Here is an 11,992-nt window from a genome sequence, read left to right as displayed (position 1 = left end):
GCCCCTCGCCCCTCCCCTCCTACCCTCGCCCCTCGCCCCTACCCTCCTACCCTCCTACCCTCGCCCCTCGCCCCTCCCCTCCTACCCTCCTCCTCCCCCCCGCCTTCCTGCCCACCCAGTCGCCTCGGCCTGGGGGGCGGGCGGTGACAGGAAGGGAGGTGCTGGGCACCGGCCGTGAAGAGCCACCCTTCCTCTCGACGCCGCGTCCGCCCGGGCCTCGCCGGCCATGCGCCCCACCGAGCCCTGGAGCCCCAGCGCGGGGACGGCGCCCTGGGACTACTCAGGGTCGGGCGCCCCGGAGGAGCTGGAGCTGGAGCCGGGGCCGTGCGCGGCCCGGGACCTGCCCTACGGCTACGCCTACATCCCCGCGCTCTACCTGGCGGCCTTCGCCGTGGGCCTGCCGGGCAACGCCTTCGTGCTGTGGCTGCTGGTCGGGCGGAGCGGCCCGCGGCGGCTCGTGGACACCTTCGTGCAGCACCTGGCGGCCGCCGACCTGGGCTTCGTGCTCTCGCTGCCGCTGTGGGCCGCGGCGGCGGCGCGCGGCGGCCTCTGGCCCTTCGGCGAGGGCCTGTGCAAGCTCAGCAGCTTCGCCATGGCCGGCACGCGCTGCGCGGGCGCGCTGCTGCTCGCCGGCCTCAGCGTGGACCGCTACCTGGCCGTGGGCCGCCCGCTGGCCGCGCGCGCCCGCCGCACCCGGCGCTGCGCTCTGGCCGCGTGCGGGGCCGTGTGGGCCACGGCGCTGGCGGCCGGCCTGCCCTCGCTGGCCTTCCGCCGCCTGCGGCCGCTCCCCGGGGGCCGCGGCAGCCAGTGCGCCGAGGAGCCGTCCGACGCCTTCCAGGGCCTGGGCCTGCTGTCGCTGCTGCTGACCCTGGCGCTGCCCCTGGCCGTCACCGTCGTCTGCTACTGCCTCGTGTCGCGCCGCCTGCGCGGGCCGGCGCTCCTGGGCCGCGCCCGGGGCCGCTCGCTGCGCATCATCGTCGCCGTCGAGGGCGCCTTCGTGGGCTCCTGGCTGCCCTTCTGCGCGCTGCGCGCCGTCTTCCACCTGGCGAGCCTGCGCGCGCTGCCGCTGCCCTGCGGCCTGCTGCTGGCGCTGCGCTGGGGCCTCTCCGTCGCCACCTGCCTGGCCTTCGTCAGCAGCTGCGCCAACCCGCTCATCTACCTGCTGCTCGACCGCTCGTTCCGCGCGCAGCTGCGGCGGCGCGGGGCCTGCTGGCGCGCGGCGCGCGCGGCGCGCGGGGGCAGCTCGGCGTCCTCGCTCTCCCAGGACTACGGCTCCCCGTTCCGGAGCCCGGGCCGCGGTGCGGGCCGAGCGCAGACGACGAACGCCTCCTCGGCCGTGCGCCCGTAGCTGGCCGGCCCGGAGGAGCGCGCGGCCGCGGCGCGCGGAGAGGGGCGGGAGGCAGAGCGAGGTGGGCCGCCCCCAACCCCCTACCTGCCTTCCCGAGCGAGCGCGGAGAGCGGCTCCGCCGGCACCGCCGGCACCGCCGGCACCGCCTAGACCCTCCGGGGCTCCTTCACCAGCTTTCCCAGAACCTCCGCGTTTTCAACTCCCCCCACGCCAGGCCGCTGAGACCAGCCCTTCTCCCGCTCGGCCCCGTGGGCACCTGGGCTCTTTGTCTCCAGCCCAAGAAAGGTCCTGCGAGATGGAGCCGACAGCAGCCCGGACACCGCAGCGTCCGCCAAGTAGGGGAAAGGGACGTGGGCCTCCCTTCTCTGCCCCGTGGGTAGACGCCCTGGCCGGAGCCCCCCGCAAAGGCCACTCTTGTCTTGGGCTCTGTTACCTTTGTTCCCTACAATCGCCATTGCCTTCTGAGAGATACCTCCTCCAAGCCAGACCCTCTGGCCCCTCCCTCACTTCCCAAAAATCCCGCAGACTATGAAACCGACAGCCCTTTCTACTCAGCCGTCCTGGTGGCAGAGTTTGCTGAATCATTAGTCACCATCAGTTCAGAGCTTCGTTTTCAAAGCTCGCCAAAGCGTGGGAACCAGCCCTGCTGTGGCTCAGCCAGCCCTTCCTCCTGACAGTTTCCCGAGAAGCCCGGGCCTGCCCCAGGTCTGCATCTCCTCCCCGCTCCCAACAAGCTGCAGGACTCACCCTGGACGTTGTCCTAGACAGAGGGTTCCGGCATCTCTCATCAGGGGTTTGGATTCTCTGTCCCCGAGCGCGGACACCAGGCCCTTCGGTGTGAGTTCCCCTTTCTCAATAAACACTCTCGCTGCCCTCGCCTGACAGCGGTGTCTGTCTTTACTTGAGCAGAGGCGAATGGAACACTGGGTCAGACAAAACTCAACCCAGGAGTTGAGGTTGACCTCAAAGTCAGCCTAACTTAGAGTGAAGTCAGGGACCCAGAGAGTTGATCCCACCGTGGGCACAGCAGCCCCACGGGAGGGCGGCATACCTTTTTATTCTCATTATTTTCAAGGGTGCTCATCTGCCAGCCGGGTGTCCCTTCAAAGAGGAAACGTGTGATTGTGATTCTCAGATCAGCACAGAGCTTTTTTTTTCCTACCCCTTTTGAGACCATCAGTACAAATGTTGAGGGTGTCCATTTTGTGACTCTGTGACATCGTTTGAGGTTTCTGGAGGGGTCGAAATGTCAGTGTTTCTACGTTTAAGAGGATTTGGCCTGAGGAAGTGTCAGTCGTTGCGGAAAGGAGCTCGGAATTTCTCTCTGAGGGCCCCCCTCTCAGCCAGACCCCCGGGGCAGGCGTGGAGTCCAGTCTTTGGGGCTGATGGGTTAGAGCAGATCAAACCCGCCTGTCAGCGGCCCTGGCAGGTCAAGCTGGGAAGAAGCACACCTGGGCACGTCCTCCCCACGCGCCCGAGGGAGGCAGGCCTCGCAGCCTGTGGGGCCGCCGGGCCGGCAGGACCGAGGCCAGACACTTTAACCTTGAAGCCCTCGGTACACCGGGGCTCCTCTCATCCTCACCTCATCGCCCTCCGAGGCAAGAGATGACCGTTTCATATGATGAGGCCTCAGCTTACAGCAGAAGCGCTTTTCTGGGCCGTTCTGACGGAGCCCCTACCTGGACCCCTGTCACCTTGCTCCTCCCGACTTGCTGATGAACTGAGTTGCCTGAAGACAGGCAGACAGACAGACAGACAGAAAACTTCACCTCCCCGCAGCACAGTAGTTATCAAAACTCAGCATTTCCCTCCGGCTGCTGGGAGACTGGAAAATGCTGATAAGTGAAAAGGAAAAAGGGGTAACAGAATGGCTTGTGTTACATAAACACCCGCACACTTCAAGGCTGGAGGATATAAAATAATTGTTAGCCGTGGTGTTGAAGCAAAACGTTAGGAACCACAGAGTCCTTTGGGTAAAAACCACCTTTTGTGCTTTTCTTTCTCTAGTTCCAGTTAAGCGCCATCGGCGTCTCTCTTCTCAACCGACAGGAAGCCGCCCGGGTTCTCGCTGTTTCTGTTGTCTCTCCCTTGAGCGTGCGAGCTCCGTAAGCCGAGGGAGTGTGTCTGTTTGGTTTGAGGCTGTGTCCCCGGTGCCTGGTGGGGAAGGGGACGCGCGTGAACCCCCCGTGGAGGGACTGGTCATCGGGACCCCGTCGTCATCCGAAATGGAAAGAAAGAACGCGAAGGGTAAAAGCGGGGTCTGTTGCATGCTCTTACGATCGACAAAGAGGGCGCACGGGAAAGGGCTGTAGGAGTGAGGGAGCGGTAGCCCCTTCCCCTCCGTTTCTCTGTCTTGAAATTTTCTGCGAGCTTCTTTTCAGGTCAGTGAACAAAGAGCAGTCACAGCGCCCCAGTGCTGGAGCTAAAGACAGAGCCGGTCCTGACCCGGCTCGGTCCCGGCGGGGCCTTCCTTGGGCATCTCTGCCAGCTCCTTCCAGCCTCTCGTTCTTCGTCTGAAGGATGGAGATGGTTCTGTCTAATTTGCTCGGGCCCCTCACAGATCAAGGGAAATCACGTTCTTTTCTTTAAACCGTTTGCTATCGGAGTATAGCCGAGGAGCGACGTTCAGATAGTTTCAGGTGCGCCTCAGAGGGACTCAGCCGAACACGAGAAGTCACGGGGGCCGCAGCCTCAGGATTAGCTCGGTCCAGGCCCGGCCGCCCTTGTCCCTCCCCCGCCGTGGCTGCCCCCTCCCCTTGGCCGAGTCTGTGGCCCGAAGCGGGGACGGGGTGGAGCTGCTCTGGGTTTTTTGAAGGTCAACCTGTGGGCCAAGGCTGGGCACAACCGGCCTGTGTGACTCTGATGTGAACTCGTGACTAATTCTGGGCTTTCTTGGGCCTTTCTCAGGGCACCGTGTTGTCACCCAGGCCCCTGGGTGAGTGATCTGGGGAGTTCATGAGGATGGCATAGCGGGTGAAGCCGCGCTTGGTGAGATGACTCAGCCCCGGCGTCACGCTGGACGTGGTGAGGACACCTCGTTTGCCAGAGCTCATGGGGTCTAAGTGCTGCCCTGCCTTGGCTGGGTGGCCTGCAGGAAGCTCCTCACCAGCCCCGCCCCCATCGAGACCCCCCGCTCAGTCCGGCGGGGCAAAGGATGGAAAGACCCGGGAGCCAAAGGGCAGGGATGCTGGGCTCGCGGGAGGGCAGGAGGAAGCGAGGAGGTGAAACCACTCTCCTCCTGTCGTCACCAGAGTGTTTGCTGCCTGTGCCACTGCGTGTCTCATGAGAGTGGGCGCTGTGTGCGATCCCTGTGTGTACGTGCGTCACGGGCCTGCAGAGCTGGAGGCCCGTTTTGGTCGTTCCAAGAGGAGGACGGGGAGGACCAGACCGAGGAAGTCACCTGCTGAAGGTAACAGCGACCACTGGCATCTCTGCAGCACAGCACACGTTTGTAAAAGGCACGGAGACATGCTTTCCTTGGTCCTCATGACCCTCGGGCAGGCAGGAATGATCCGTTCGTTTTATTGACGGTGGGGCTGGGCTTGGAAGCAGCCCGGGCAGGGTCGCAGACCAGCAACAGTGCAGCTTAAGCCTCTGTCTCTCCCTCCCGACTTCTCTGGACGCTGCCCACCCCCACCCCCCCCGCCCCGTGTGCCACCCAGCTCACGCCCAGGGAGGCCCAGGCCCAGGCTCTCTCTTACAAATGGTAAGTTTCCCCCCCTGATTGTTTAAGTAATGCAGGTTCTTTTGTGTTTTTTTTTAAAAAAAGGAAATTACAGGAAAAGAGAAAGGAGAAACATGGAAAACATCCGTTATTCCACCGTGAAGAGATACCGTCTTTTCCTGTGTATATAATAATACACATGTACATTGTTTCCCAGCTAAATTGGGGTCTTCCCTGGCGGTCCAATGGTTAAGACTCTGCGCTTCCACTGCAGGGGGCACGGGTTCAATCCCTGGTCAGGGAACTAAGATCCTGCCTGCCGCGTGGCCAAAAATAAATAAGTGAATAAAGTAAATCAAATTAAAATAAATAAACAAGTAAATTGGGGTCAATCTGTATGAGACCAAAAACTGAGTCTATTGTGTTCCCAAGTGTGTACCCAGTGCCTGGCACCAACTTGGCGTTCAGTAACCGTTTGTTGAATATATGTTACATACGTTATTTTGTGGCCTGCTTCCCTCACTTGCAAAACGCCATATTTTATCAGGTCGTTAAATATTATTCTAAACATCTTTTTAAGGTTACATTACATCGTTATGTGAAACGTAACCGCATTTATTTAACTAAGCCCCGAAACTTTTTTTCAAGTTTTCATTCTTATACGTAACTCTGTGATGAACATCCTTGGTCAAAAATCTTTATATTCATTTCTGATTCTTTGTTCAGGACAAATTCCTAGAAGTGAGATTATTCATCAGAGATTATGAACAATTTAAGACTCTGGTACACTGTGCCAAAAATGTTGAAAAATTTACATTCTCTCTGGAGGTATGTGGGTGGCCGTTGACCACACCCTGAGCAAACACGAGGCGTTATTATCGTAAAAAAAGTATTTGCCAATTTGGTACCTGCCCAAGTTTAAAAGAATACAATATTACCATCTTATTATGTTATTTCAAATACCTTTTTTATACAACATATTATCACAATATCGCTCTGAAGTAGGTGTTAAAATAATGGCTAATATTTATTGAGCACGTACTATATGAGAGGTGCTGAGCTAAGGGTTTTATATCTATCTTATTAATCCTCGCAACAACTTTATGGCATGTATATTATGCTCCCTGTTCACCAGATGAAAAAATTGAGCCTTGCAGAGTTCACGTAACTTGCCTTAAAGACTTGTGTTATTACCCCCACGTTATAGATGGGAACTCAAACACCAAGGTTTATATCTACTATCTTATTAATCCTCGCAACAACTTTATGGCATGTATATTATGCTCCCTGTTCACCAGATGAAAAAATTGAGCCTTGCAGAGTTCACGTAACTTGCCTTAAAGACTTGTGTTATTACCCCCACGTTATAGATGGGAACTCAAACACCAAGGTTTGTTGACTTGCCGAGGTCACGCACAGGGCAGCACTTAAAAAAGCCCATATCCTGGTCCACAGCTCAAGCCATCCTCCACCTCCTCTAGTTTGCTAGTGCCTGGCTTACCCTGTTTCTCACCAATTAGCCCTAAACCAAAGGGTGCCCTGGGGTGAAGGCCACCATCACTGGCCCAGCTTCTGTTCTCAAAAGATCAGGTGATGCTTAACTTCATGTGTCAGCTTGACTGGGCCACCAGGCGCCGGGGCGCTCGGTCAGATATTATTCTGGGTGTTTGGGGATGAGATTAACATTTGAAGCAGACACTGAGTAGAGCGGACGGCCCTCCAGCACAGGGGCAGCCTCAGGCTTCCACTAGGAAGGCCTGGCTAGAGCACAAAGGCAGAGTCAGAGAGAACCCGCTCTCCACCGACCAGCTGAGCTGGGACGCCAGGCTTCTCCTCCCTTCGGACCCAGGCTGTGGCACTGGGACCCCTAACATCGGCTCTCCGGGGCCTCCAGCTTGCCTAGTGCAGATCTGGGACCTCTCAACCTAGGCTTCCACTCAAGGCCTGGCTAGAGCACAAAGGCAGAGTCAGAGAGAACCCGCTCTCCACCGACCAGCTGAGCTGGGACGCCAGGCTTCTCCTCCCTTCGGACCCAGGCTGTGGCACTGGGACCCCTAACATCGGCTCTCCGGGGCCTCCAGCTTGCCTAGTGCAGATCTGGGACCTCTCAACCTCCATAACCACGGGGGCCAATTTCTTCGTTTTGTTGTGGGTCTTTTTTTTTGGGGGGGGTGGTGGCCGTGATGAGCACGCGGGATCTTAGTTCCCCGACCAGGGGTCAAACCCGTGCCCCCTGCATTGGGAGCACGGAGTCTTAACCAGCGGACTGCCGGAGAAGGCTGGGCCAATTTCCTATAATAAACCTCTTTATATAAGAACCCAAACTAATACAACCAGGGTCCCCTCGGGAGATGAAGTTTGGGCATCCGATTAAGAGGGGGGAGGGGGCTCTTCCCAGGCATGCTGGGGTCGGGGTCAGGACCGGGAGAAGCAGTGCTAAAGCCCCCCGCCCCAGGGCTGCCTGGGTGACCCCACAGGCGGGTGGAAGGTGCTGGGATTTGCCGGGCCGGCCGGGGCCCGCGAAGCAGCTGAAGCAGCTGCAGCGTCTGGGAGGCTGTGGTTCACCCAGGAAGAGGTGCCAGACGAGGGGTGATTCATCTAGCTCGCCCTGCTCTGAAAATGACTGTCTTCGGGTGTGCACACTCCCCGTTTCCCCTGCCACACAGACACCCTCAAACAAGCAGCTCGCGCCCGGGCTGTCCCTACACCAGCTCCCGTGCCCACGGAGTCGCAGCACCGGCTAGGGTTGCAGGTTCACCACTTCTTTCTATCTTTTCAAACAAAGTTTCGGTTTTTATATAAGCTACTGCCTCAGACCTTCTCAGGTCTCATTTTCTAAAACTGTGATCACTATAGAGAGAGACAAGGCCCCATTCAGAGGAGAGTAGCTCAGGATCCTGCAGCCTAACCGTACCCATTGTCACTTTCTGACCTTCTCTCCCCAGCCCTTCTCCTGTCATGGTCCCACGTCACGTTACTGCAATCACAAGGTGCTCTGCTTTTTTTTCCCGGAAGGTACTGGAAGCATTTTTCTTGGCCACCACGTAGAGGACACAGTGGTCCTTTTGAAGGCTCCGTCCGAGGCCAGGCTGCGTGCAACTAGCGGGGCCTCCGCTGTCAGACAGTTGAGGTGCCAGCACCCCTGCTCTGGTCGGTGTGTGCGGTGGTCACCTCCTCCTCCTCCTGGGTCAGGGCTGGTTTGAACGAGGCTCGCCAACCCCCTGCCGCCCGGCCCTCCTCGGGGCTCCCCGCCCTCGGGCCCCGTGTGACCCATCGCCCCCGCCTCGCCTTCTCCAGGGGCGGCAGCCTGGGGAACAAAGCACTCCGAAAAGCAGCACTGACAACGACGTCCGTCGTAACCAAGTGTTTGTCAGAATTACCATGATTATGTCAGACCCTAGGTGCAGACTGTGAAACACACCAGCAGCTCTCAGCTGCCTCCTCCCTGTCTGTTATTCACCTCAAAATCCTCATCCTAAGCTGGGAATCACGCTTCTTACCACAGAGGGAATGTGCAAGGGTTAGATGTGCTGATATGTGAGGTGCTTGGGACTATCTGACACATATTGAAAAAGCGTTGTACGTCTGCTGTAATTATTGGGAGTAAAAAACCCAAGAAAGACATTCAGTAAATGGAATCGAGTCATGGCATCGTTTTGGAGTTCCCTTCTCAAAATCACTGATTCAGCTCGTTTTCATTTTGAGTTTACTATGTGCCGGCCAGCATGCAAGACCACAGGACCACAGAAGCTAAGAAGACTCCCAGCTCGCCTCCAGGTCACGCCTGCTAACTTGAGTCCCCATCCGCGACGCAAAACAAGATGGAGATGGTAGCCTCACTGGCATCAAAGAAGGAAATAAAGCCATGTGGACCTTTAATTTGGGAAAAGCTTTATTTTTCTTTTCCTGGTTCTCTTTTCTTGAAACCGAAAATCACACACAGCATTCTGTCTTGTGACTGAGCCGCTTTCGTACATCACTGATTTCCAGGGTGTCGGTTAATCAATCACAGGGACCCTTCAGTGAAAGCCTATGAGTAGACCCAGGGCATTTGGTCCCTCCGGCCAGGGAATGTCCTGCAGAGGCCAGAGCGTTCCCTGCAGTGAGAGGGGCTGAGAGCCTCACCCACGGTCGCCGCTCTGCCGAGGCGCTGTATCCAGTGCTGGACAGTCGGGCAGCTGCAGGCAAGACCCCAGCACCGGGTGGGCTTGGGTTGATGGGGCCTCTCCGGCCCCTGTCAGTCCAGAGTCCACAATCCCATGATTGGGGGCCCAGCCTGTTCTCCAGAGACTAATCTAGTTTATTGCTTTTAAAAAATATTTTAAATATCTTATAAAATGTACGCATCAAAGGCTAGAAGCATGTATCCATCAATTAAAAATTAAAGTCAAGGCAAAACCATCCACATACACACAAACTCAACCATGCCATCCGCTGCTGTGAACAAACCCATCAACAGGAGGCCAAAGAAAGACAAACGACTGACATCAAATCTGCAACTAAAATTCATGTGTCAGCCATTTCATAAATGCGTCTTGTAAGAGCCTGTTTCTCTGGGTCCTACACCGAGAGAGCCACACGTGCTCTGTGCTCTCAGACGTTATACCAGGAAAGACACGTAAGCAGAGCCTGCCGAGGGCTCCCCAGCATGTGGTATAAATAGGGAGGTTATTGTAAAATCTAATAAACCAGTGTGGACGTCTTCTGGGGGCTGTTTTGTGTCACAATCTGAGTTGGGAAAATGGATCACTAAGAAGGAAATTGCTCACATCATATGAAAGTTTTTGCTTTTTAAGAGAAAAAAATATTTTAATTAGACATAGAAAACCTCCTTTTGCAGCCTCAGTACAATAACTGACTCAGGCCACAATGATGGGTGTTTGTTAGATAAAAAGATACTAAAACCACTCGGTGGGAGCTGATGGGGGCTGGACATGTCACCCCGCAGATTATCTCCTGGTGACAAGGGGCAAACAAACACAGGATCGCCGTCACCCGGAGCCCCCGTGTCAGCCCCACATCATCGCTGTAAGAGAAGCGACCAGAGGCCACCTGCCTCTGGGAGAGGAGGGGGATGGGGCATCCAACACCGTCTGTGAGGTGTTCTCACCCAAAACAGAAGCCAGAATCCCAGTCAAGGCTTTGCTGATAACTTCCAGGTTGCGGGAAATGTGGGGTTAGGAGCAAGTTAAACGCAGCAGATGGAACACAGAATGTAGGTCATTTCACGAGGCAACTAACCTGATTTCAAAAAGTCACTGACATGATTAAAAAAAAATCCGGGTGAGGAGGGGACCCACACAAGATTAAAAGAGCAGAACGCAATGTGTAGGCCTTACTGGATCCAGACACAAAGAGACTGACTTTAAAAGACAGTGTTGGGACAACTGGAGGATTCTGAATGGACTCGGTATTAGGTAATATTAAGGAGTTATTGTGATAACGGCCACATGTTTATATAAGAAAAAGGTCCAGTTTTTTAAATTTTTTCTGAGATGCGTTCTGAAACATTTAGAAGTGATAGGTTACCAGGCCTGGGTTTTTTTTTTTTTTTTTTTTTAATATTTCACTAAAGAGAAAATAAACTATGGAAATACAGGGAAATGTTGATAATTACTAAGTCTAGGTGATGGATAAATGGGAGTTCACTGTACTAGACTCTGCTTTTACTAATGTTGGTAAGTCTTCATATTAAGTTTTACACTATTTTAATTACAGAAATTGCACATACACAGGGAATGCATTTTCACAACAAAAAGCTCACACAGAAATGGTAAAGCTTACGCCCCTCTGTCCTCTCACCCCCCCCCCACCCCGTTACCCTGTGGGTGCATATTAAGTGCTTCTCAATTTCTTACCTATTCCTGCTGGAAATCCCAGCTCTTAACAGTGGGTAAGAATATGGAAATCACCCACTTTCCAGCCTCCAAGACAACAGTGAAGTTTTGACGTTCCTTGAACAAACCGGGTGGCACCTCCCCCCGATTCCAGCCTGGGACCTTCTGCCCGTCCCGTCACAAGTGCCCAGCCAGCCTGAGCTCCTCCTGGGGCCTCTCGGCCGCTCCACGGAACCCGCCCACCCCCTACAGGGTGATCAGAGCACCTAGAACACTTTGGTGAGTGCATTTATGAACAAATCAAGGGAAATGCATCGACCTAAGTCGCCAGGTCACAGAGGGTGAGGGCAGGAGCGGCTGGACCCAGAGCTCCGAGGGAGGTGCCGAAAGGTCACACGCGGCGGCGTTTATGGACCATTTCAGCAGCATCTGACCTCAATTTAAACCAACTTCCCTTCAAAACACCCCCTTCTCTTCCATTCTCCTCGCTGAGGAGTTTAAGAGACGCCAAAGGTGTGAGGCACTAGTTTGTTTTCCGTTAACCAGTGCCAAGGCCGCAGGCCCGGCGGCCTGGTCACAGGAGGAGGTTTGCCTTCTGAAGCCTGAAGCTGCTAAACCACAGGAAGTGGAACTTGGTCGCCGGTAACAGGTTTGGAACATGAAAGATGCAATTATCGTGCAGAAATATTATTATTTTTTCCTGAGAATTGAGTGTGAGAAAGAAGAAAAACTTTTTTTTTTTAAGACGAGGAATGTCGAAAAAACATCTTTTAACAAATCACTGCCTTTCTGAGAGCTTACTCTGTGCAGAGTACATTCTATCTGCACAGTTTCGTTATCCTCATCACGGCCACACCTGTGATCCCATCACCACCATTTTACAGAGGAAGAAACCGAGGCTGTTTGACTCCAAAACACATGTGTTTTAACATCTCTCCTACATGATGAACCTGAGCCACCCCGCACGCTCGCACCTGCCAGGTAAAGTGACGCAAGGGCCCCGGGGGGCTCCGGCGCTATTTCAGAGGCCCCTCCAGCCCAGGCCTTTGAAAAGGGCAGGGGTCACTGGAGTTCTGGCGATAATCCAGCCCTGGGCAGGGCACCCCCCGCCCCCAGCTGCCCAGGTCTCAGCCTTTTCCGGGG

At 55.4% G+C, this 11,992-nt stretch overlaps 1 protein-coding gene across 4 annotated transcripts; it reads left to right on the top strand.

Moving 5' to 3' along the window:
• The first annotated feature begins 108 nt into the window (after positions 1–108).
• On the top strand, positions 109–8,831 carry GPR25 (G protein-coupled receptor 25). Of its 4 annotated transcripts, XM_024130611.2 has the most exons (6): positions 109–1,683; positions 2,026–2,185; positions 3,356–3,595; positions 4,256–4,372; positions 4,600–4,757; positions 5,118–5,556. In XM_024130611.2, exon 1 carries the CDS (start codon positions 227–229, stop codon positions 1,346–1,348), a length of 1,122 nt encoding a protein of 373 aa, XP_023986379.1. In that variant the 5' UTR covers positions 109–226; the 3' UTR covers positions 1,349–1,683; positions 2,026–2,185; positions 3,356–3,595; positions 4,256–4,372; positions 4,600–4,757; positions 5,118–5,556. The 4 variants fall into 4 exon arrangements, with proteins under 4 accessions (XP_023986379.1, XP_054939890.1, XP_054939891.1 ...); XM_055083915.1 differs by lacking the exon at positions 5,118–5,556 and adding an exon at positions 8,028–8,831 and having other exon boundaries at positions 109–2,185; XM_055083916.1 differs by having other exon boundaries at positions 109–2,185; positions 3,398–3,595.
• Positions 8,832–11,992: the final 3,161 nt, after the last annotated feature.

The sequence above is a fragment of the Physeter macrocephalus genome, chromosome 4 (genome assembly GCF_002837175.3).
Source record: "Physeter macrocephalus isolate SW-GA chromosome 4, ASM283717v5, whole genome shotgun sequence".
Taxonomy (NCBI): Eukaryota; Metazoa; Chordata; class Mammalia; order Artiodactyla; family Physeteridae; genus Physeter; species Physeter macrocephalus.
The sequence above is the reverse complement of the archived record's forward strand: the minus strand, read 5'-3'. Positions and strand labels throughout refer to the sequence as shown.

Coding starts and splice junctions, on each gene's coding strand:
- GPR25 (XM_055083915.1), top strand. CDS start 227: ATGCGCCCCACCGAGCCCTGGAGCCCCAGCGCGGGGACGGCGCCCTGG.